At 44.3% G+C, this 25561-nt stretch overlaps 1 protein-coding gene across 4 annotated transcripts in view; it reads left to right on the forward strand.

The window, feature by feature from the left end:
• Positions 1 to 6653: 6653 nt before the first annotated feature.
• MYB (MYB proto-oncogene, transcription factor) overlaps positions 6654 to 25561 on the forward strand; it is a 28308-nt gene continuing 9400 nt past the window's right edge. The window contains exons 1-15 of one of the 4 annotated variants that reach the window (XM_063390060.1): positions 6657 to 7004; positions 10573 to 10690; positions 12306 to 12377; positions 13035 to 13127; positions 13519 to 13739; positions 15257 to 15494; positions 16287 to 16367; positions 16768 to 16872; positions 18191 to 18448; positions 19490 to 19855; positions 21362 to 21504; positions 22116 to 22230; positions 22317 to 22442; positions 23117 to 23227; positions 23821 to 23928. In XM_063390060.1, coding sequence (XP_063246130.1) covers positions 6802 to 7004; positions 10573 to 10690; positions 12306 to 12377; positions 13035 to 13127; positions 13519 to 13739; positions 15257 to 15494; positions 16287 to 16367; positions 16768 to 16872; positions 18191 to 18448; positions 19490 to 19855; positions 21362 to 21504; positions 22116 to 22230; positions 22317 to 22442; positions 23117 to 23227; positions 23821 to 23928 — 2358 coding nt within the window. In that variant the 5' untranslated portion in view covers positions 6657 to 6801. Of the gene's footprint in view, positions 7005 to 10572; positions 10691 to 12305; positions 12378 to 13034; positions 13128 to 13518; positions 13740 to 15256; positions 15495 to 16286; positions 16368 to 16767; positions 16873 to 18190; positions 18449 to 19489; positions 19856 to 21361; positions 21505 to 22115; positions 22231 to 22316; positions 22443 to 23116; positions 23228 to 23820; positions 23929 to 25561 lie in introns of all 4 variants that reach the window. The other 3 variants (XM_063390061.1, XM_063390062.1, XM_063390063.1) reach the window with 3 other exon arrangements.

The raw sequence follows: 25561 nt of genomic DNA on the forward strand, positions 1-25561 counted from the left end.
GGATCATTTTCCAGCTACTTTTGCCATGTAAACCCTATAAAGGCTCGAATCCCTAAAGAAAACTAAGCACCCAGCACTGCTGAGGTGCCCTCTCTTCAAGAAGCTGAGCACAAGCTTTTTCAATACTTTTGACTATCCTTTTCCTATCTGGATAAGCTCTCAAACCACAAGTTGCCTGATGTTGTCAATTGATGTTTACAAGATACCTTGGGAAATATTTTTTCAGGTCGCAGAAGTTATTTCCAGCACTGAAAAAACAGTGCATGTAAACATGCAGTTTGAAGAATTATTGCTAAAAAAATATTTGGTAAACACATTTTCAAAGTTCATAGCCAAACTTGGACACAAATACTTAGTAATAACATAGTGATTGCTTCAGAGTTATCTAAGTGATAGTAATCACCTATCCAACCACTTGATCTTGCTTAGTGTGATATAGGAGTGTGACAGTGTAATACAGGAGTAACTTAATGGAATTAAATGGCAGCACAAGGGATGGCCTTCCTTATGGGCACAAGGAAGAGAGGAAGGAGCACTGCTGTATTTGTACACACAGCTTTACTGCAAACATAATTTGACTACCTTTTAAACAGCAGTGAGTAACAAGGGTTGCAAGACACAAAAATGGAGGTGATTAATTCTGTCTTGGCCTGAAAAAATTACTTTTCTTGCCAATATTTTGGCACCTCCTACTGACTAATACAGAAAGGAGTGACACAGGGCCTGAGTATGTAAAACAGATATGGTGAAAATGAAAAGCTTTAGTAACTAGCCTACAGCAGTCTGCCACAGCAATAGAGTAAGCATGCAGAAGAGTGCAAAAAGAAGAGATTGATTCCACTTCACAATATTCAGTCAGTTAAATGATGGGAGAAGGTCTGAAATGGGCAAGGTTATAAACATATAAAATACAAAATATTTTTGTACATGGGAAATAGGGCTTTGTGTGAGAAGTGTAAGTGTCCATCATAAATCTAAAAATGAGATTAATAATGGGTTAACATCTAAAAGAAGACATGTAAGAAATAACTGCAACCAGTGAGTTAGAACCACAGAAGTAGACAAATCTCCTTTACATATCTTCTAGTTATAGGAGAAATTAATTAATTTTAGAGACAATGAACTTGACAAGAGTCTGCCTGTGCTTTTATTTAAGCTGGTGTAAATAACCTTGTATTTCCTTCCAATTTATCAAGTCAATGGAACAAGAGGGAAGAAAGACTGCTGTAATGGGGAACCAGGCCTTTCCAGCTGCACGACAGTGAAAAAAGTCTAGATGTAAGCAGTTGCTGTCTGTAGGACCTTGCTATGTTGTGCATTGCACAAATAAGTGCCTAAATTCATGTACATGTGTTTACTCTCAGCTATATTGCTACGGTTTATAGATTAAGCTCTGTTTTCAGGTACAGCCAGGTATATCTATAGAACCCTAAGAAACAGTGCCAGAGTGGCTTTGCATTTACAAGAGCAAAAATGGGAGAGAAGGAACAGACGGAATTCTCTGCTAAACTGGCGTAAAGCTGCACCTCCCTCAGAGGACACTTTTAAGAGCAAGCACGGAACAAAAGCCTCTCTGCTTGCCAGCCAGGCATACATTATAGTAACCACACCCTTGTAGGTAAACATGTACATAGAGCAAATCACTTCTTTTTTGAATAGGGTTTACTTCATCATTTTTGAAATGCATATTGCTGTTCCTTGACATATTGGTATGCTTAAAGGAATCATTTAAGGAAATAAGCTTATTTGCCTATGTTTACACTTATTTGTCATCTCCTTTGTTATTAAACAAATTTGTCTAATATTTTTATCGCATCATATTTTATATAAAATAAATAAATAAATAAAAATAATGATGGCCTTTCAAGTGGTAGTTGCTAGCAATAAAATAAAGTCAAGAAATCACAGAGTCTCATGTGTGATGAAAGTAATTGGAAAGGCTGTATTTCTCCAGGTATGCTGGGAACACACAATGTCCATACCCCATCATGTTGCAAATATTCTATCACTTTGAATGTCAGCGCTCTGCTGCAGATTAAAAAGATGCAAATATGTGCAATGAATGCTTATTTTTAGTACTGTGTTTTGAAAAGAAATTAGATTGTTCTGTGTGATGATGTAGGGCATGACATGGAAAGACTAGTTTCCAGAGGAGGCCCTGTGCTTGGAATACCACTGAGCCCACTGTGCTTGGGCAGCCAACTGGATGTGGGGTTCTGCTGGTGTCCAAAGGTCTGGTGCCACTTGCTCCAAGCCTCCTTTAGCACCTACTGTACCATGCTATTTCAGAACAAATGAAAAATCAGCTTTTGTACAACATATGTTCAGTTCCTATAGTAAGCTATTTTTGCAGTTGGAAGGCCTCAGGCATTACTATCCTTCCAAGCCATACACAAACAAAGAGGGCTTACCACAAAAAAGAGCTTCTGCTGAAGAGTGTAAGGTTTACCTTTGCTCCCTCGCTCAAGATCCTAATTCATCAAGTTCTATAAAATTTCAATTGATTCAGTTTCACCTTATCATTGAATTCTTATTGCTACTTGACCTAAGGTCAACTATACTTTCAAAATGAATAGAGCAAAAAGATATAATGCAATCAACTGGTAAGTCTGAACCATTGCTATCTTATTTCTGTTGTACACCAGAACACTCTGGATTTTCAGTGTAGGTGCTCTGCTGTAATCAGGGTAACAGTGGTCTAGAGGGCTCTAAACCTGCATGTGCAGAAACCAGAGGTACAGACTTAAAGATCCAGGTTGCACCATCTACACTGCTGGAGTAGGAGCCAGAAGAGCACCTCTTCTTTCTCTAAGCACAGGGATGCATATCCTAGAAGAGAGCTTGTTGCCAGCTGCTAAAAATATCCAGACAGCTTCCTACCCTGTCTCTGGCTTTCCAGCCTGGCTGCAAGAAAACGTGAGTGTGATGGTGTGGAGGCAGCTGCCTCTCCCAGTGGCCCACATCTGTTGCCATCTGTTTGGGCCTTAGCCAGGGCCAGGCTATGTCCATTTGCAGCAGGGGAGGTGGTTGCCACTCACACCTAAGTGTTTGCTGTTCTTGGATTTCCGGCACACATGCGAATCTGGGTGGTAACATATCCAGCTACCTCTGAGGCGGGTATCCCTCAGGAAGACACCAGCCCAGCCCTCACCCACTGAACAGGTTACTGGAACAAAAGTGTCAATGCACATTGTTGGACATAATTTGTATCCACGGGTAGGGGAATGTGGCTAAATATCTGGCTCTAAATGACTTGATACATGATAAAAGAGGCATTAAACCGTGGTCTCCTGCCTCCTTTCCCCAAAGTTTTAATCACTCTTCTTATCTCCTTTTATGAGGAACTTGTGAGGAAGTCTACATCAAAGGAAACCACACATTTTTATTTTGATTCGGATGTGTTAACAGTATTTATTAAAAACATTTCTGTCCAAAATACCAAAATTCACCTGCTATTTAATTATAAAAATACCACAACTGCATTTGAAACTTTACCGTAACTACAGTCTAAAAGTGAAACTAAAAAAGTGAAAGTTGCTTGTTGTTTTATGATACACAGGCTGAAAGAAATGCAGAAAGTAAACAAAAAAGCACACATAAACACACATATATAAAAATGCTTCTTGAATTCTAAGATATATTTGCACCAGAGGGAAAGGAGGCAAATTATGAGACTTTTGATAGGAAAAAGAACATGTGATCATACAAGTTGTTAGACACTGATTTCACAGCATTCCTTGCAGATTCTGTGACAGACACAGAAAAAAATAGGAACACATAGGTAGAAACTGCTGCTGAGACTTTCCAAAGTCTAAAAAAAGCATGCAACTATCTCCTGTACATTTGGAAAATCCTGGTGTTCAGACTTACTGTTCTTCTCCCAGCTGAACTTTCCTCATGACTCTTTTTCTATTTGGTTCTGCCTGGTTAACTGACGTTGGCAATTCTCAGCCCAAGTCATGCCAGCTAAACAGCAGATCGCAACAGGAAAACACTAAGGAAGAAGACACATAGTGCCTGCATTTGATGTTTAACCAAGATTCCTGAAACTTTCTTCACGTGCTTTTAAACTTCATTTTGAGGTTTATGTTTGTAGTGGAGGTGCAGGAAATCAACTAATTCAGCTTGTACTTAGCACTTATATAATTACTTTTATTAAATTACTTATATAATTTGTGTAAGTAAAAGAAAAAAAATCTCCAGAACATGCAGTTACACTGTTTACAATTACTCTGTGAGTTGATGCAATTACTGTAAATAGGCTCAGAGACATCACTAATTAATGAAGTTGGAAGGGTAATGTAAGAAGAAATCTGCTACTTCACATTTAAAGCATATGATATCTAAATTGAGATGCAGAAGGGTGATTTCTTTTTCTTTTGGGCTTTGGCAAGAATATATTGTAAAGAACCCTCACACACCAAAGTCCCCCAGGCTACGGATGCTCGGGAAATAAAGCAAAATGGTAGAGCTGTGGCTTGTTTCTAGCTAAATTTTAAACATTAAGAATGAAGCAACATCAGTAGAGTGCATGCACACACCTTACTGATTTTAATGGGGTTTATAATATGCAGAGTGATTTTTAGAAGATTGATCTTTAAACCTGGAGCAGAGGTGTCATTTCCCTTTCTGTTTTGAACACAGTGAGTTTTATTTGCAATTTTATGTAGTCTTATAAACTAAATGTAGTGGATTCTTTTTTCAATTTGGGATGAAAAATTGTGTTTCTTTAGAATCACTGGAAAAGAAATGTAGTCTTGCAAAAAAACTGTCAGAAGAAAATTGTGCATATTAGCTCTCTTGAGAGCAATGATAGACATTCTTTGCATTTATTCAGAAAATTTACATCCAAATCAGGAAGATGTTGTATTTATCTCAGTTAACACTGAAATATTTGCAAAAATCAATAAGGGAAAGTGTTTCCTGCAGAAGAAGGAAGAGATAACCTTGCACAGTTTTGTTTGTACCTCTCTGGGAAACTATAGGCAAAATGACCACGTCGCTTCAGCGAAACCTGCATTTTCAGTCACAGAGAAGTAGAACATATCCTTAACAGTGGATCCAGGGAACCCTGTCAAATCCTTACAGCTGCACTGATGACAGGCCCAGCTCTGGGCCTTCTGTGTATGTAAGCAACACTCACTGTTGGAGCAGTAAAACTCTCTTATTTCTGAATAACTTTCTGTAAAGGGTTCAGGAACATTTTTCACACACAAAATTCACACTCTTGCGGCTTATCATCAGTTTTGGTTTTGCAACAGTAATATCCCAAACACCTGGCAACACTGTGGACACTAAGACATCTTGCTGTATTTTCTCTGGCCTCCTGACTTCCCTCATTACCCAAATACATCTTTACTGGAAAACAAACAAACAAAAACCCAAACTACAAAACAATTTAAAATCCAGTGGATATGAGTAGCCTCGTTCTCTGTTGATGCCAAAATGCATTTTACACAAAGGTGTAGAACAGAGATGAATTAGTCTTCAATTTTCCAGGTGAGCAATAATAATGCTAATTATTAGCAATGCCCCTACTTCCTCGCAGAGAAATGCTTTGCGGACCCGGCACTGTACAAAGCCCTTTCAGGGCACTAACACTACTCCCCCGTGCAGCAGACCCATTTTACAGGTAGGCAAACAGAGCCCGCTCGGCACGGCACCTCCTACCGGAGGCTTGGGTAGGGCAAAGCAGGAACGAGGAGCTCCCTCCGGCTAATTTAGCACGAGGTGTGATCCCAGGAAGGGATGCGGCCGCTCGGGGCTGCGTGTCCATCCCCGCGCTGCCCGAGCCGGGGACTCGCGTTGCGCCGAGCCTTGGGGAGCGAAGCGGGGCTGCCCTCGGGCTGTGCCCAGCGCACGGCCCCGGCCCGCCCCGGCCCGCCCCGCCTCGCCGCCCGCTGCGGCCCTCGGGCAGCGGCGCCGCGGGCTCGGGAGCGGCCCCGCGGCCCCGCCCCGGCCCGGCCCGCCCCGTCGGCAGCTCATTGATGAGCCGCGGGCCTTTGAGGAAAGGGCGAGTGAGCCGAAACCGCTGCAAAGCCATGATTTTTCAAGCAGCAGCGCAGCCTGGGAACTTTGCATGTTTCGCCATTTTTCACACCCTGACTCATTTCTGTATCAAAAAACGTGTTCTCTGGAGCTCATCGGACACCCACCGCCCCTCCCGCCGCCGCGGCGGCGGGCAGCATCCACCGCCGGGCAGCAGCAAGGGGAACTATAGCAGAAATCCCCCGCGGCCAGGCAACCGCAGCCAAGCCCCGGGCAGCCCCGGGCCCCTCCGAGTTCCTTTTCTATTGCCAGCGGGGGTTGTTTGTCCCCCGAGGACCGCAGCCGCTGCAGCCCGCACGCCACGCAGGGAGCGGAGCAGGTGCACCCGCCAGGGCCCACCCTCCCCCCGTCGGCGGGAGGCACCTGCGTGGGCCGGGGGGTGGGCGCGGGGTCCCGCCCGAGAGTTCTCGCCCCACGGCGAGAGTCGCCTTCCCCAGCCGCCCTGCAGGGGGGAGAGGGGCTGCCCTCGCCCCGACAGCTCCATCGGCGACAGCCGCGGGTATGGGGGCTGCGGGCACGGGGGGCTGCGGACGCGCCGTCCAGGGCGCGCGGCGCGGGAGCGGCGGCGGCGCTGGCGCGGGGACTCCCGCCGCTGCCGCGCGGGATGGGCGGGGCGGGAGCGCGCCGTGGGGCGCGCGGCCCCGGTCCGCCCGCCCCGCGCCCCGCCGCCGCGGCACGGGCCCGCCAAGCGCCTGCGCACTGCAGGGGCGCCAGATTTGGCGGGAGGGGGAGTGTCCAAGGGCCCTTTGTTTGATGGCATCTCTGTTTAGAGTTTACTCTTTAATCTCAACCTGTTTCCTCCTCCTCCTCCCGCGGCTCCTCGGCACTCCCGTGCGCGGCGGCGGAGCGCCCAGGCGCAGCCCGGCAGCAGGGTGCGGCGGCGGGCGCGGGCTCGGTCTCCCCCGTCCTCCTCCCCCAGCGGCCGGTGCGAGGATGTCCCGGAGACCCCGGCACAGGTAACCCGCTGTCTGCGGGCGGGGGACGGCCGGCTGCGCTCCGCGCCTGTCACACGGGGCGCGGGACGGGAGAGAGGGAAAGCGGCAGCAGGAGACCGGCTCGCCCGGCGGACGGGCGGGCAGCCCCCCGTCCTCCCTGCACCTGGTCTGCTCCGCTCCGGTGCCGAGGCGCTCCCCTCCTCCGGAGGTGCCGGAGGAGCTGCACCGCCGCGGAGCCGCCGGTGCCGGGGCGCTCGGGCCCGCGCCGCACGCCCGCGGGGGGCCGGTGCTCGCCGCCCGCGGGAGCCGGCGCGGAACCCGACGGAGCTGCGCGCCCCGCAGCCGCAAGGCGGGACAATGTCTGGCGGGGTCGGTGGCCGCAGGTAGAGCGTCCCGTCCCGTTCATTCATTCATTCCTGGCCGGGTGAGGCAGCAGGTGGGCGGCGGTGAGGGGACTCGGTTCGCTCCCTCGACTTTTTTTTTTTTTTTTTTTTTTTTTTTTCCCTTTATTCCTGCGGCCCTTTCGCTCTAGGAAGCGCGACTCTCGCTTGCGGGGCTTAGCTTTTTCCCGGTACTCGCCGCTCGGCACACGTCGGAGTGCGGCAGCGCGGGCCGGGGGCTGCGGGTCCGATGGAGCGCTCGGCCGGAGCTGTCACCCGTGCCCGCCCGCCGCGCACCGGGGCCGGGGCGATCCCTGCCCGGCCGAGCCAGGGGCCGGGGGCGGCGGTGCTCCGGAGGCGGCGGACCGGACGGGACGGGTCAGCAGCGCCGCGTGGCCGCGTCCGTGCCGCCGCTGCCGGGCGGGCGCACAGAGCGGGGTTGTTGTCTAATTAGCCGGGGACGGCGGGTCGGACACGTGGAGGCTTTTTTCTCTTTCTCTTTGCAGCCCGGCATCCTCCCCTCCTCCCCTCCCCTTTGGCTGGCTGTGACAGGGGAGAAGATCGCAGCCTTGCCTGTCGCTTCCCGGGCTCCGGTCGCGTTCGGTGGGACTGGGGGCTTGGTGGGCTCTTTCTAAGGGAGAGGGGCTTGCCGTGCAGGAGGAGGCGGCGAGCCGCTGGGCGAGCGCCGGGCTGTACTTTCAGTGTCAGAGCCGGGCTGTCGCTAGGGCTGGCGGGGAATCACCCGGCCCGTCTCTCCCGAAAGAGGGACAGCCACCGCTGCCTCGCGGGCGCCTCCCGCGGGACACGGCCGCCTCCCGGGGCCGGGAGACCGGGGCAGCACGGTGCGGTGTCCGCGTGATCCCCGGGCGCGCCGCCGGCGGCAGCGGCCGCGGGCTCTGCCCTGCGGGGCTGGTGGCCTAAATTCCTTCAATCACGGTAACAGCAGCTAGTCATTTCCTCTACACCTCCAATTTCTTCTTTTGTTTTGTTTTGTTTTTACCTCTCCCCCTCCCCTTTTTTTCCCCCCCGTTCTTTTCCCCGTGTGTCGTTGCACAAGCCGGTTGCCTCGGCGAGCAGCGCAGCTCTGGTGCGCGGCCGGGGGGCTCCCGCTGTCCCGGCCGGGCTGAGCGCCGTGCCTTGCCGAGCCGCCCGGGGGAAGGCTTCGGGGCTGCGGCCGGAGGGGCCAAATAAAGTTTTAGAGCACCGGTTGACTGAAGAAACTACCGGGGGTGCCGGAATCCCAGGGCGCTTATCTCCTGCTGGAGAACGCAGGTAGTACAGTGGAGTTTGCTCGGTTCTGCGGTGCCGGGGAGGCCCCAGTCATTTAAATAACCCTGTTACAGAAGTGGCCCCGCACTGAAGTCCTTTAACGCGTTGGCCGCTGATGCCGTGGTGCTGCTGCTGCTGCAGAGCGGCGTTTCCCTGCTTGCCCGGCCCGCGCCGCCGATGGATGCGTACCTGCTGTTGCCGTCTACGGAAAACTCGTGTTCAAAATGATACTTGGAAACTGTGCCACAAAACTTCCTTTGGCATATGGGCAGCGGCGCAGCTGTCTCTGTGTGTCACTGAGAAAAGTGAATCTGCTTTGAGCGGCGGCTGGGGAGGGAGCCGCGCTTGTGGCAGCTGGAGCGTGGGAGCTTTTTGCTCAAGCACGGGAGGCTCCAGCTGCCAGCGAGGGGTGCGTGCGGAGTGGGAGCTTCCCTCGGGGCTTACTCCCAGTGGTTACGGGATCTGGGGAACAGGGAGCGAAGCGTGGGGCTGCAGGGCTGCAGCGCAATGGGCACCAGCTGAGGGTGGCAGCGATGGGCTGGGTGGGTGAGTCAGGGGCACCCGCAGAGGCTGCGGGAAGACCACGCACACCAGCAGGCTGTGGAAAACTTTTTCCATGTAGCACGTAAGCGTGTTCCTTCATGGTCCATGACACAGGCCAGAAAACAGGGTGGAAGATGCAGGGTGGGATTAGCCCGGTGCTTTTAAAGAATGTGTGTTCAGCAGCTTGCGTTTTGGAGGTGTTTGCATTTTGACTAACAGTCACTGTGCTTCATTGCAACTTAATTTAAAGTAATCTCCTGGAAACAGGTTAACAGCATAAACAGCGGCTGTTAATTTTATTACAAAATAACTTTATTTCAATGTCTTAGTCGTACTTTTAACATACCATCAGATATCACCATTTTTAATCTTGATGACTGACTCCTTTCTAGCACTCGTGGCTAGCATCTTTTAGCTGAAGTATCAGAACTGCTGCTCATACCTTAAAAGTTAGAAGTAAAATAATGTCCACCAGAAAGGCATGTCTTGTTGCAAAACACTCTCTTTTAGATTTAGTTAGCTAGGTAGAGCAACTGCTGTTTGTAAAAAGAGTCATGGAGTCCTTTTTACCCATAGATAGCCTCTGGGGAAATCCCTTAGTCATGAATTAGGTGAGCAGAGTATTTCAAAAACAGTATGAGGGATTTAGAAATATATTAGGGTTAATAAAGTTATAGAAATGGAGAGTATAGAAGGGTTCAGTCATTCATTTGTTGGTTGCAAGATATTAAACAAACTTGTCCTTAGTCCTTATCTGTTCAAACCCATAAATGGAGGGCATATTTTATATTAGAGTTTATTGCATGTTAATACTGCCACTTATTGTCTTTACTTAATTGTAAAAACTTGTGCCTTCTCATACAGAGTCCATAAACATTTTCTCAAACAAGGTTATTGTTTAGCTTTTTGTTTTGTCACACAGTCTTGTTTTGTTTTGTAACAGTGTAAGAGTCTGCTGTATTAAACATACAAAAACACTAATATTTTTCAGAATGCATGGCATGAGTTAAAGATCTTAAACATGTACTTGTGTACTGGACACAGCCTCTAGTTGTCTTTATTGTCCCAAACATTGTGTTTTAATTTGAAACCTTCATTGGTTGAAAGTTTGCCAAAGTTTGGTGTAATTCACCACTGATCTAACATTAGGAGCAGGTCTAAACATGCACAGTAATACGAAGGTTGCCAGCCCTTTGCTTGTATCTGTGGATACCAAAAACAGCAGAACCAGTTCAGAATACTAGAACAACAGAATGCAGAACAAAATCTTGTTATGCAAGTTTTAAAACTTTTATCTGTGTAACCTTTGTAAGGATTGTAGTGGGGTCTTTTTGTGTTTTGTAATTAAGTAGCTTGAGTCCTCATGCTCCACTCTCTCTCACTGTTTTCTTTTGCAGTATATATAGTAGTGATGATGATGAAGATGATGTTGAGGTGTATGATCACGATTATGATGGTCTGCTTCCTAAGACTGGAAAACGTCACTTAGGAAAAACCAGGTGGACCCGTGAAGAGGTAAATCCAAGCTCATTCCTCTCCTGCATGTAAAAAGATAAGAGAGAGCATGGATCACATTCTTCTCCCAATTGCTTCATGTTCTTCACCATACTGCTAATCTGCAGATTTACTTCAGTGACAGTCCCGCATCTGAGGACAACTTTTTTGACCCTCTAGCTACATTCAGTGTTTTATTTAACTTTGAGCATAGTTCTTACCTTTTAAATAAAATGTATAAACACAACTTTTTCATTTCCACCAAGCTCTGTGTGACAGTATGTGAGGTGTGAATCTCTGTGTAATCCTTGTTGGAGGAGCAGATTCCGAATCACCTGTAGCAGTGCTTCATTGTTGCTACTTGCCTCTTTCTGTTTGGAAACTGTTGCTATGCAAGAACCGATCTGTGTCCAGTGTCCCACAGCAGCAAACAACTGTGGCAGAAACTGCTGCAGTCCTTCCGCGCCGTTGGAATCTTGCACTTTAATTGCACTGTTATGATTCCAAGGAAATAAAGTAAAAGATGGAGGAGAGAAATCTAGCATTCAAGATGTATTTTGCTTTCTCAAGGTCAGAATGTGGTTTAGTCATGATACCCTTGTGCTGACTTTCTGAGATAATTGTGCTATCAAACCCCTTTGCCAGGTGGATCTCCTTTGGCCATTTAACTGGTTTGAGTTTGTTGTGGAATACATTCATACAGTTCTTGAGTTATGTTTTGACTTTCTCTTCTCTAACAGTGTGTATTGATGTAAAAACAGTGGCAGGTCACCTCTTGAAAGCCTTCTATTTATTTATTTTAAATCATGGTCTGCCCTTACAAAGGTGGATGGGGTTGTGAAGTGGCCAGGGAGGAAAGGGTGGCCATGAAGTCCAATGGCCATTGTCCTGTCGCATGAACTGGGAGCATACTGGGAGGTGCTGACTGGGAAGGAGAGGGCTGCTCTTCTCCTCTTATCTCTTGGAGCATTTCTGGTTTGTTTTACACTTTCTCAATCTTTCTCAGTACATAATATTGGTTTCTTTTGTCTTTAGGGTCTATATTTCTAGCCTTATCCTTTAAAAGATTGGGCCTTTATTTTTTATGCTATTTAGTAGTATGCAGAACTCCCTCACAGGGAACAGGAGCAAAAAGGAGCTGTTAGTTTTATTGTGCATTTATTGTAGGTGGATAGGCCATGAGCAAATCACTGGAACAACCATTACTTGCAAGACGTATAAAGCTTAAGGCTGTGATTTTCAGAGGTCCCTAGGTAGCCGAGTGTTGCTGAATTTCAAGGTTATTCTGATGCTTGGCATCTAAACACCCATCTCCTCCTGTAAATCCAGTCCAAGAATAACACTTACAGTGCTTTGATGAGTAAACTGGGAATGCAGACTGTGAGTCAAAGAACTGCACAGAAGTCAGTCTTTCTCCTGCAGCACAGTAAAGAACCTACTGAAGTCCAAAGGAGTAGAAAAATCTCCTGCTTTAGGCAATTAAAAGCATGAGAAGTCTACAGACCACCCTCCCTTACACTCAGAAAGCAGACGTAAATGCATAAGAAGCTACAAGAATGAATTTTTAAAAATTTCATTTGGATTATAGGAGATTGCAATATTAATTATATCTGAGCCGGGGGGATTTATGTTTCAGGATGAGAAGCTGAAGAAGCTTGTGGAGCAGAATGGCACAGAAGACTGGAAAGTCATTGCCAATTTCCTTCCTGTAAGTGGATATTGGTTTCTGTTTCCAGGCTTAGTAGCAATTCTTTATCATGGGGTTTCCTTGATAAAGGGGAAGTGGTTGCTTTATAGTTACCTTTTCAGGGGAGATATAAAATTTCCAGAAATGGAGACCTTAGAAATTTAGTTAGATTACTCTGGAAACCCTTACATTTATTTTTCCCTTCATTTCTCAAAAAGGATTGGAAAAAATCAAACAAGCAAAAATGGGGGATGGTGGGGACTTGCACAGTAGGTGGTCAATGTGATAATGAAACAAAATCTCTCAGCACAGTGGAAAAAAGTAACTTTGGTGAATTGTAAGTATGATTTTGCAGATAATTGCTTTGTGAACACTTTGGCTGTTGCTGAAATACTGCATGTGAAAGCATGCCAGCTATTGTGCAGATGGGGAAGATAAAGTTTGTGTAGTTTTGATGATGGAGTCCTCAATGCAGAAGTGATGGAAATCTTATCTGTTCTGTGAGCAAATTGATGGTTGACCACCTTCTTCTCAGACTTACTGTGTCACTCTATGTTGTTTCTGGTCTTAGTTGCCAGTGAAAAACATCAAAACAAGTGTATGTGAGTAAAAACATTCTCACTCTACTTTCATCTTGTCTAAAGAATTATCCACTTTGTGTATTTCACATTTCACCAGAATCGGACGGATGTTCAGTGCCAGCACCGATGGCAGAAGGTACTAAACCCAGAACTTATTAAAGGTCCGTGGACTAAAGAGGAGGATCAAAGGGTAATCAGTTTTCCTTTCTGTCTGATTAACGCCTTATGAGCAGATTTCAGGTATTGGGGCAAAACTCTTGGAAACTTTGGTGGTCTTAACGTTATTATGGCCAGAGGCAGATTGTATTTGTGTAGTGCTTTCTAAGTTTGCTATGCAAATAAATTACTGCTGCTTTACAGCACTGTAATGTAGAATTGTAGTCTAGAAGTGCCTTAACTATTACCAGATTTTTCCTTTTGGGTAAAAATATGAATGGGAAGTGGGGAATCTTAATTGCTATTAGTTTTACTGTGGCAACTTTGAGAAATGTTGTTGAAAACATTGCCTCACCACAGGAAAAATTTTCATTGATTCATGATGCATCATTAAATACAGGCAGTTTTTCTGTCCTTCTTTGAAGGTAATAGAGCTCGTGCAGAAGTACGGTCCAAAGCGCTGGTCGGTCATCGCGAAGCATTTGAAGGGAAGGATTGGAAAACAGTGCAGGGAGAGGTGGCACAACCATTTGAATCCAGAAGTGAAGAAAACCTCCTGGACAGAAGAGGAAGACAGAATTATTTACCAGGCACACAAGAGGCTGGGAAACAGATGGGCAGAGATTGCGAAGTTGCTGCCTGGACGGTAATGACATATGCTTTTAGCTCTTAAAAAAGGAAAAAGCTGCGGGTCTGAGCAGCCTGTTTTGGTCGCCTCAGGCTGCACTGTACAAATTGAAAAAATTTGGAATCAAAACCTGGGAAGCCAGTGACACTGATGTGCATTTTTCTCTGTGGGGAACTTCACTGTTTGGTCAGTACATGCAACAGTATGCTATTTTTACAGGTTTTTAATGTTTGTCATAGGTAAAAAAGCCAATAAGTGGAGCAAGACCATAAGAGTTTCCTAAATTTCTGTGCAGTCTTATTTGTGCCTGTGATGACTGTCAAAATTTAAATCGATTTAACAGGGAGTGATCAAGCTCTGCAAGTAGAACACAATTTACATTCAGCTAAGGGTATGCCTTCAACATGAAATCCAGTCTGTTTATTCAAAATTATTTAAGAGAAGGCTTCTTCAACTTTTGTAATTGCTCTTGAATCATCCAGATGATGTTGACCTGTTAAAAAACAGTATGTAAAAGAGGAGAAACTTTTTCCTCAAACTCTGGTCCTGGAAATACTTGTCTCACTGATAGCTTTTGTACAGCTTGTATATAACCTCAAAGATTCAGTGTCTTATTTGCTGAGATTAAAAGTGACTCAAAATGTGGGCAAGCGAATAATGTAAGCAAGGGAGAGGTTTCCCTTCTTACTTTTTTTCCTGCTATTTGATAAAACACCCTCAAGATCTAAATATAAGGCCTAAGATCATGATGGCCTTTTAAGCAGTCATTACCTGGGCTGCTTTCACCTTCTAGAAGATAACAAGAAATTAGCCCTTGGAAATATTTTTGTAGCTTCCACACATCACAGATACTACTTTGAATGATACCATGCAGCGGTGATGTATTTCAAATAGCGGAGCTGTTTTAAAGCGTACTCTTAAAATCTCACAAACTTGGTAAGGTTGCTTTTCCTGACTCGTATATGTGAGGATTTGAATCTCAGTTTTTCTGCATCTAAAATCCCAACAGTTTTGTTTACTGAGCTTGTGTGTACAGCATGATATTGTTGTCTAGGTGACCAGCTGGAAAGTTGCTTGGAAGTTAGTCTATTCACAGCTGTTCTCCAGAGTCTTTCTTTCCAGCAATGAGACACAATCAATCTCCACTGAAATATTAAGATATAGGAAGATGATACTGGCATTCCTTTAGGATAGCCTCAAAGGGATGTTAGCCTTTTTTGTCTCCTTTTTGTTTCATGGGAATGAGGTGAAGATGAAGTTAACAATTTCTTACAATTTGAGGATCTAAGAAATGAGAAGTTGCTTTAAAAATTATCTAAACAACCATAGACTGTTTCTCTTTTTCCCTAAGTTTTATACTGAGCATCTTTCCTGAGAAGCTGGGAGTAGCATTTGTAGTGGTGGGGTAGGAGGAAGGTCAGAGAAGAGCTCAGGGTTTTAAGAGAACTGCCGACAGCAGTTCCCTGCCCGTTGACTTGTCTGAACTGGAAATGCTCATTTTTGAAACTCCTCGAACGTCTGTATTTCTGTTGCAGAACTGATAATGCTATCAAGAACCACTGGAACTCCACCATGCGCCGAAAGGTTGAGCAGGAGGGCTACCTGCAGGAGTCCTCCAAAGCCTGCCACTCCTCAGCAGCTGCTGGCTTTCAGAAGAACAACCACTTGATGGCCTTTGCTCACAACCCATCGCCGCCCACCCAGCTGCCGGTGGCCAGCCAGCCCCCGCTGAGCAGTGACTACCCCTACTACCACATCCCTGAGCCACAGAACGTAAGTGCCTGGACACAGGGGTGTGCTGGGGGTGCTTGTTTTGCCTCCCTGAATAGATGGGTGCAGTTTAGCCATGCCTGGTTTCAGCATTAAGGATTTTCTTTATCTTGATGGACTTGGATGTGTTTGATGTCGATGAGGATTTCTTTGACTTTTACGTTGTTCAGTGATGAAAATAAGTACATTTCAAACTGGTGGCATTCAGGTGGTGAAACTGGGCACAGAGGGTTTAACGCCTTGGGAGCAGTTAACATATTTCTTAGAGCTGTGAATATTAAATTTCTTGAATATCAGTTGAATCTGGTTAATTCTGTGTTCCATGTCAAAATTTCCCACGTTCTCTTTAGTAGTATTCTGTTTGTGGGTTGCCTGTCGGAACCAAGTGAACGAGTATTGTTTTTAATCAGATTTCTTTTCTATTAATGATTAATAATGAAACAGGCTCCTCCTTCAGACAGTTGCATTGTAGAGTTTTAGATGATAATAAATTGCATCCTTTGCTTTTTCACTTCAATTTAGAAAATCCTTACAAATGTATATAAATTATTCATCTTTTTCTGGTTCAGGAAGGGTAAATATTTCATATATGAATTTTCTTTCTTCCTCTCTAATGCTCGCTGTCATATTCCTAAAAACCCCATTACTTTTCTTGTGAACACTTTTAGTTTTTTTGCCATTTCATCTCTGCGGACTACAAATATTAAGTACCTAAAACCAAAGTATGTTTAACACAAATTGATGATGCAAGCAGATAATCTGATGAAAATAACCAATTTTTGCTTTTTGACCTAGGTTCCTGGTCAGATCCCATATCCAGTAGCACTGCATGTAAATATTGTCAATGTACCTCAGCCAGCTGCTGCAGCTATCCAGGTAGATAACTTGAACCTCATTTCAAGAGTCAATTTCTTAAATATTTGATAAACTGAAATGCACATATCCTATGTTAAGGAAACATTTTAATGTATTAAGTGTGATGAAAAGAGAAAATGGGGAAGGTCGGGAAGTTCTAGCATGGCTAATAATTGCTCCTTCTGAAGTGGATTTAAGAGGAAGTAGTTGACATCTGGTGTGATGGCTTTCACTTTCTCCATTTCAAATGTCTATACTGAAATTCAGCAGAGACTTTGGTAGTGGAAAACACAATTGACATTTGTTTCATCTTTGAGTCTAATTTGGCTGTTATAACCACAGGTCGGCAAACCGTGAGCATTTTAGTTGCTACATCCTATCAGACCTTTATCTTTTCTTTTCCCTTAACTCTTAATTTCAGAGACACTATAATGATGAAGACCCTGAGAAAGAAAAGCGAATAAAGGAATTAGAGTTGCTACTAATGTCGACTGAGAATGAACTGAAAGGGCAGCAGGCATTACCAGTAAGATTGTCACTGTGTGCTTGGATGGAGGGATAGCAGCCTTACCCCAGTGCTTGTCTTTTTAACCTTTTACTCCCCCTCTGCCTTCAGTACTAATCAAGGCTCTATATTTCCGTTTTAAAAGGATGAAACATAGCACATATATAATTTGTATCTGCTTTGTAAATTCTTTTATTGAAAAAAAAATCCGAAATTTTCGCTGGTATCTTACTTTGCAAAGTGGGGGCAGGATTGGACTCTGTAATATGATGTAATATTGGAAACATGATGATTGTACAAAAACTGAAAATCCTACACACCTTTAATCAATAACGAGATCAGTGTTTCTGAAAGTGTGCAATGGTTCATGTGATGAAAATGTAGTGCCTGTGCATTAGATTTTTCTTCTCTGTTGTATTCTTTCCTTCAGCTGTGTTTTATACACTTTGTAAGCTTCAGACTTGGTGCATGCTTGAGAATTTGTTTTACTCCTCCAAATAATGTTAGATTCTTCATAACTGCATGCGTGGAGCAAGTGCTGGCTATTACTGAATTCTCATACTTGGTTGTATATGCCATTGGATGTTAATGTGTGAAAGCCCTTGTGTAACTACTTAACACCGTCACCAAAGCCAAGAGTCCCAAAATCATTTTTGAAGATAGGTGATAGCCAGCAGATTTTTTTGGGTAATATTTAAATTAATAGTAAAAGAACTGCATGCATGATACGTTAGTTTGGCCACTTTTTAACTTTAGTTAATGTTTTGCAATTTCTTCTGTTGCATGATCACACTGGAAAGAAACTTCTGTTAATTGTTCTTCTGCTTTCCTAACCACGTTGATTTGACAGCCTCTTCATTGCATTGGCGTAAGCTGTAGCATTAGACAGGGATAGCAGAAGAAAAGGAGATAAGCAGACAAAAGCAACTCTAACTCTTAAACACTTGTAGCCTTCTACAGTGCTGAGCGCTCAGTAGGGAAATCCTGCCGTTTTTTGCTTCTTACAGAAAAGGACTTGCAGACACTTTTTGAGCACTTGGAGTAACAAAGTATGAATTGATTATGTGCTAGTAATGACATATGCCTATAATCCTGGAAGTAAATTATGAGGTAACTTTGGGATAACAAATACAATGCCAGTATTACTTAAAACAAGATCTTGCACTGATGAAAGGAAACATCTTGACAATTGTTTCATAGGCATAAGCTTTTAGATGATGATGCAACTACTTCTATCTTCCTCCAGTGGCATCTGACACCTTGTGCAATTTCATTGCTAAGTTCCTTCTGCCTTTCTCCCCTCCCTTTTCTTTTTTTTTTTTTCTTCTTCTTCCTTTAGACACAGAACCACACATCAAACTACCCCGGCTGGCACAGCACCACAATTGCTGACAGCACCAGGACCAGTGGTGACAGTGCACCTGTTTCCTGTTTGGGGGAACATCACCACTGTACTCCATCTCCACCGGTGGATCACGGTTGCTTACCTGAGGAAAGTGCATCCCCTGCACGGTGCATGATTGTTCACCAGAGCAACATCCTGGACAATGTTAAGAATCTCTTAGAATTTGCTGAAACACTCCAGTTAATAGACTCCGTAAGTAGACTTGCCGCCTCAGGTGGATTTGTGCATGGTCAAGGAGTAAGGGGTGAGGAGCTGGGATTGTCCTGAATGTGGTTGTTGGGTTTTTTCCCGAGTAACTTCGAGTTGCTCCAGGATCTGAAGCTTATCTTCTGACATGACAAAGTGCAGCTGCTTGTAAATGAAGCCCTCAAGCATGGATGCATATGCTTTTTGTGGGTGTCTCTTTCCTGCTACATCTTGGAATGGGAGAGTGAGTTTTGGCAAGCTGCACAGTAGGAGCTTGAAACAATCTCTCAATTTTAAGTCTCCTTAAATTAAAATAAAATCAGAGATACCTTGAAAAATTTTGAACAATGAGGTGATATTTAATGGTATTTGAAGCAACACATGCCATAGGTTTGTGTGTGGCCACTCACGTATCTGCATAATTTTCTAGAATTTTTAGTTGTAGCATCAATAGCTGCTTCTCAAAGTTTAAGGAGCTTGCCCTGGCATATGTGAAGAACTGTAAACACACATTTAAATGTCAAGTATTGGCACTGACATGGACCTGTTCTCATTGCAGTCTCTGGGATGCTACGTGTAAAGAAGTAGCACATTGAACTAGTCTGTTGGTGGCAACCTCCTTCAGAAGCAGAGGTGTCTGCTTCATACAGTATCATTTCCCTTTCAGCACATCCAGAGCAGCATTGCATGTTAGGAGGAGGCCAGTCTTAGTCTACAGCACACATTTTTTTGTAACGAAAGGCACCATCATCATACCAAGCAGAAAACACTGGGCAAGCAAATAGCAAGGACATAATTTGACTCATTCATTAGGAACTCAGTTGCCAGCAACACTGCTAGGATGTCAGACAGTTTGATAAAATCGAGTTATGTATTGGAAGCACAAATCATGTTCCCAGTGTTGCTGCTTCCATGGGCAGGGTCAGGCTGAATTGAACTGGGAAAGATTTGGTTGTTGTTGTTGGTTACAGCATATCCTAGCGCTGTATTTTCATGAGGTGGCACTATACACTGTCTTATAGCTCCGTGCCTCCCACGTTGTTTCAGGATCCTTCATCATGGGGTGATCTCAGCAGTTTTGAATTCTTTGAAGACACAGACACTCCGGCTAGCAGAGCTCCCTCAGGCACAGTGGCGCAGCTTCAGCAAAGAGGGGCCAGTGCTTGTAGACCTCAAGGACAGTCCACCACAAATTTGAGCAAAGTCATGTCGAGTCAGGGCTCTCTTGGCTCACCAAAGACCTCACCTGCCTCCCAGGGCAGTGCAGCTCGGTGGGTCCTTCTTCGCAAAAGGAGAGGGCACTGCAGCCCCCTAGACAGTGGCCACGGTAGCGCCTTGGTCCTAGCTGACGTCAGCAGCTCAACTCCTCCTAAGCGCTCCCCTGTCAAAAGCCTGCCCTTCTCTCCCTCGCAGGTAGAGCAAGACTTCTGCACAGATGTTACTAATTCTCAAAAGTCACCCCACTCTTAACAATTTAGAAACTAATCCTTTGGAACAAATGACTAATTACCGTTGTGCTTGTTGATTTCACTCCGTGTTTGAATCTTCTTGCTGCTCCTAGTCTTCACCACTGAGTTTAGTTAATCAGCAAGCTAACTGTTGATTCTTGTCTTTTAAATTCATCTGTGGGGCTTGGTATTTTGTGTTTTGCTTTTTTGGGTAGGGGAGTGTGACTCCTTGCTTTACTCTTCCTGCTAACTCCAGCTACTAGAGTTTAACATTTCTGATCACCTGTGATACTTTCCATCTCTGTCCATTTACAGTATGATTCATTGACCTAGAAACACCAAACTGCATTTAAATAGCATTCAGGTTGTGAGACAAACTGACAACAACCAGAAAATTCAAATCACACTTGCCATCCTTTGCCCAAGCCATGAGAGTTGGAGTGGAATAGGAATGAGGAGGAAAATGGCCTGTTAAAATGGCCTGGCATGCACTTTCAAATTCATGATGATGGTTGCTTTGTTTCACAGCTGTAGCACTATTTAAAAGTGTTTTGGATTTTTTGTTTGTCTGTGTTGGTTTGCTTTAGTCTTTGATGTCAAAGAAACACTGTTTCATGAAGGATAGTAAAAGATTTCATGTAATGATTTCCACTGTATTTCCTATTTCCTATTAGCTATTTTAATCATATGTCGTTTTTCCAGGGAAAGCCAGATTTTCTCACATGCCACATTTTTATAAAGTGGCAGATTGAATTTAGAAGAGAATACATTGAATTGTTGTCAGAATAAAGGATACCACTATGCTCACAGATTTGTAGATGCTAGACATAGAAACAATATTTTAGATTACTAGGTAGAACACACACAAAAGCAATTTTCTCCTAACAAATAGTGCTGCCTCTTTTTCAGTCAGTTGTTCCCATTCCAAAGCATTCCACCCACCCATCAAAGGTGGCAGCTTTCATTTTATGCTCTGAAAATGAAATACTTTCCTTTGAGAGAGATGATAGGAAATTAATTTCCTGTAAAAAGCACTTCATTTACTGCCCTAAAAGCCCCTAGATGCCCCATGTAAATATTTGTGGAATTTGACCCTGTTTCCTGTGGGTTTATTTCTGAAACGTCTCTTGCTCATTTTCACCCAGTTTCTTGGGCACACTGATCTTAATTAAAATTTGTTTGAAGAAAATCCAAATCAGCCTCTGAAAGTGGTGGAAAGTGTTTCTCATTGGAACAGAGTGTGATTTCCTTTAGAATTTCCCTCTCCAGCTTCCTGATCCAAACCATTGAGTATTTTTTCGCAATGTAGTCAGGCGGCCCATATACCCCTACTCGCAACATAGGGCCAGGAGAGTGATTCATGTCAACCAGAAGAAAAACATTTATTTTTCTTTTGTTTGATAATGTCATCTGAAGAGGTCAGCCGTGTTATCTGGACGTTCCTGTTAATTTTTTCTTTCCACACGTGCAGTTCTTAAACACCTCATCCAGTCACGAAAACTTGAACCTGGACAACCCTGCGCTGACCTCCACGCCGGTATGTGGCCATAAGATGGGAGTTACCACCCCCTTCCACAGGGACCAGGCTTTCAAAGCTCAGAAGGAAAACCATGGGTAAGTCTGTTGTCTTGTCCAGCTCACGAGGGCCCATTTCTTCACATTTGCATGCAGCCAAAGTGCTGGGTCAGCAAACGCTTTAGACTGTAAGAGGGAGGGTTTAGATTAGATACAAGGGAAAAATTCTTTACTGAGAGGGTGGTGAGGCACTGGGGCAGGCTGGCCAGACAAGTTGTGAATGGCCTGTCCCTGAATGAAGCCCTGGGCAACCTGATCTCGTGGAAGGCGTGCCTGCCTGTGGCAGAGTGTTTGGAACTAGATGATCTTTAAGGACTGTTCCAGCCCAAACCGTTCCACGATTCTATGCTTCTTGCAGAGTTGTTTGCTCACACATTCAGATTTTGCTTAGTTGGGAGTAAAACCTCCACTTTATGACTATTCAGGTAGGTTATTAAACCATGCATATAGGTTCACCAGTTTTTAAAATATAGTCATTACTCCTTATCACAATCAAATAGGTGTTCTGCTGTAAAAGCAAAATGGATTATAGGATGGCAGGGAAATATTTTCCAAAGCCTTACAACAATACTGCCTGTATGCACGCATTTCTGTAAAGAGGTACTATTTCCAAGCACGTTCCTTTAAAGTTCCTTTCCTTCTTTCTAAAGTTTCAGGACTCCAGCAATCAAGAGGTCGATATTAGAAAGCTCTCCAAGAACACCCACTCCATTCAAAAATGCACTTGCAGCTCAGGAAATCAAATACGGTCCTTTGAAGATGCTGGTAAGAAGGAAACAATGATAAAAGTTGCTTTGATATTAGTGCAGAGGGATGTTCTGGGACTTGGATATAACGTTTCTTTCTTTCAGCCTCAAACTCCAACTCATCTTGTAGAAGATCTGCAGGATGTTATCAAGCAGGAGTCGGAGGAATCTGCAATAGTGGCTGGGCTACATGAAAGTGGACCCCCTTTGCTGAAGAAAATCAAACAAGAGGTAAATCTCAAACTTACCTGAGGCAATTTAATTCAGAGCTCTTTGCTGAGAAACTTATAGCAATGCCTTTTCTGTTAAATAGCTGTCTGTTTTTCTTTCATGTGAGCCCCAAGATCTTAGTGTCGGTTCCATATAGTACACTAGCCATGTCTAATTCATCTCCCATTGATTTCCATAGAAGTCTTTCTGCTGTTTTCAGCAGGGGTTTGCTTGGGCTGTTCTAATGCAGTTTTCGTTTGAAACTTAAAAAGAAAGGAAAAATTAGACATGAATTTGGATTGAATCTTTCAAATATTGGTGAAAAGTATAGAAGAACCCCATGGGGACCAAGCTCCATGGAGTGACTTAGAAACCTGAACATTTGAGGACATTGCATTATATTACTTTGTCACTAAAGTTCTAAAAATACATATATTCTCAATCCTTTCTAGGGGATTAAACTCCTGAATACTGACAGAGCACTGAGTGCAAGTATTCAAAGTTTTATGAGATGAGGATTTTTTGGAGAACCTTGAACTTTTTTCTTCTGCAAAGAACAAAGCTGCTGTGAAAGATGTTGCTGTAAACATGCATTATGCAGCTCTGTGAAGAATATTTGTTCAATTTGTTAAGCAACTGACAGAAATGTCCTGGTCAGTTATGTGGTGGTTGAATCATGCTGTTTCTGCTTTCAGGTGGAGTCCCCAACAGATAAAGCTGGAAATTTTTTTTGCTCAAATCACTGGGAAGGAGAAAATCTGAACACTCAGCTCTTTACACCAGGGTCTACTATGGAAGATGTGCCAGTAAGTATAAGTTTTCACACCATCAAAGGAATTCTTTGTTTTACATCTCTGTTCAATTCTTAAATGCAAGAGAGAGTATTTTTTCTGATTTTCTTCACAAGTAGCCTTTATTCCTCATTTCCTTATCATTTTCCTGTACTAAGCATAAAAAGCAAAATGCTACTCTTAATTATCACTCTGATGCCTATAGAAGGTTGCAAAAGTTGCTGTCATTTTGCAGCCCACAGATTTTGAAGAGCCTATACTTGAAGGATGCTTGCACCTGTGTGTAGAAATGAGTAGATCATGGCATTAAAAACTGGTGAAAAAGAAAGAGAGAATCTGTTTTTGCGAAGGAGACCTTGCATGAGCACAGTAACTATTCAGTGTTACTGTTATTCTTGAACTTGGGATTTTCGCTGGATGGAAAGCCTTTGCACAGGGCAACGCTCCTGCAAAGCCGAGTCCCAAGGATACCAGCCTGAGGTCTGCTCCTCATCTGTGGCTGTGCCCAGTGTAGCAACTTCTGCACTCAAGCTGAGTTGATTTACAGTGCATTCCAATTCAGGTTGTTCTCATGAGTTGCTAAAAACCCTTTTTTGTTTCCTGTTCAGAATCTTCTTACCAGTTCCATTTTAAAGATGCCTGTGTCTGAAGATGATGATAGTTTTCACAAAACAGTTGCAGTACCTAGAAACAGGCCACTAGCTAGTCCTCTACAGGTAATTATTCTTTGATAAAAGTATCCTCTGTATATAAAAATACATATATGCATCTATAGATATATTGCTTTCTCACAGACCGATTTTAAGTTTTGGGTATAGAAGAATGAAATGTTCAAATGAATGTGGCCGGGGATCTCACTTTGCCTGTGGTGCATGGGCACACGGTGGCTGCAGCAGAGCCAGGAAGCTAAACAGGGCACAGCCCTGCTTGTGGGATAGTGTCTGTAACTCAGCTGGGTGCACTGTGAAATTGGTGAATTGAGAATTAACATGGACCAGAGGTGGTTTTTTTTCCTGTAGACTTCTTGTAGGTGGCACTGCTGTTTCAGAGATTTGAGTGGTGTGGTGGTGGCCAGAACTTGTGACTGGCTTTGGGGTCAGAGGAGAGGCTCTGGCACTGCCTGTCTGGCACAGGGGTGGCCAGTATTGCCCATCCAGCCCAGCACCAGCATGGCCTTTCCCTAGTGAAGGCTAAATGTGTAATTGTTTAATGCAAGTCAGATGTGTCTGTGCTTTTGCCAAGTGTTAACAAACATCGACATTTGCTGTACTTTAAAATAGAGCTGTTGCACAGGGGCTGACCCAAAGCCCACCAAAGTCATAAGCAGCAAGTTTGGTTGCTCTTGTGTACTTTAGGTGGAACCCACAGCAAGTCATTCAGAAAACAAAACATAATTTCTTTATTTCTGAGCTAGATGACTAAGTGATTTTGTAGCCCTTCTCCACGTGGGAGAACTAAAGGAAAGTGTCTCATTCCCCAGGGTGAGTCACTGTCAGGAAGGAAATTGTAACTCCATAGTTCCTGACTTTCAGACAGATAGTCCACATGGCTAATCCTTTCTTTCCTCCCTCTTTCAAGAATTTACATTAGGGCTTATTACAGTAGGAAGGAATGAATAAAGGCTGGTTTTGATTAAGCATTTCTAGACAGGCATTAAAAAAGGAGATAGTAAAATTTTACATGTCTCTGTTTGGCACAGTTTGCCATGGAGCAGGCTTGTATTTTGTGCTGCAGAAAATCGTTTAATGAAAAATAACTTTGGAGAGCAGGGATTAGGACTCCCCTTGGCATGGGGGTGTCTGTAGAGGCCAAAGATTCACACTCAGTATTGTTTATCTGCTCTTCCCTCATGAGCTGTGTTTCTTGGCTGCATTGTGGTAGACAGCCAAGAAAAGGGTTTGCAGCTGCAGTGTCCCTGGTCTAGGGCAGTGTCTAGGGGCTGAATTCAGACTCATCTCATGGCAAAGGAGCCTGGGTCTCCAGCTTGGCAGGAGCTCCCTGGTGGGAGGAGGCTGCTGGTCCCTATGAGCTCATCCCTGCTGCATCCCAGCACCTGTCTGAACTGTGACCCCCGCCAAACTCTGGACTCCTTCACAGGCTTAGGGCAAGATTTTCAGGTGGCTAAGCAGCATGGGCTGTGTGTTGTCCTGTTAGTGGTAGTTGCCTGCACTCTGACTGTAATAAAAAAGAAGGATCTGAGAGGTCTGTAAAATAGGATCTTTTGATCTTTAGTGTACTGGTGTTATGTTTCCTGCTATCTAAAAATAATTTCTTTACAAGCTGCTGTAAACGAAAAGGCTTGTTTAACCTTCTGTCCTCACTCACGCTGATTTTGCTCAGGAAGTTTAC

Source organism: Prinia subflava, chromosome 2, assembly GCF_021018805.1.
Source record: "Prinia subflava isolate CZ2003 ecotype Zambia chromosome 2, Cam_Psub_1.2, whole genome shotgun sequence".
In the NCBI taxonomy this organism is placed as follows: domain Eukaryota; kingdom Metazoa; phylum Chordata; class Aves; order Passeriformes; family Cisticolidae; genus Prinia; species Prinia subflava.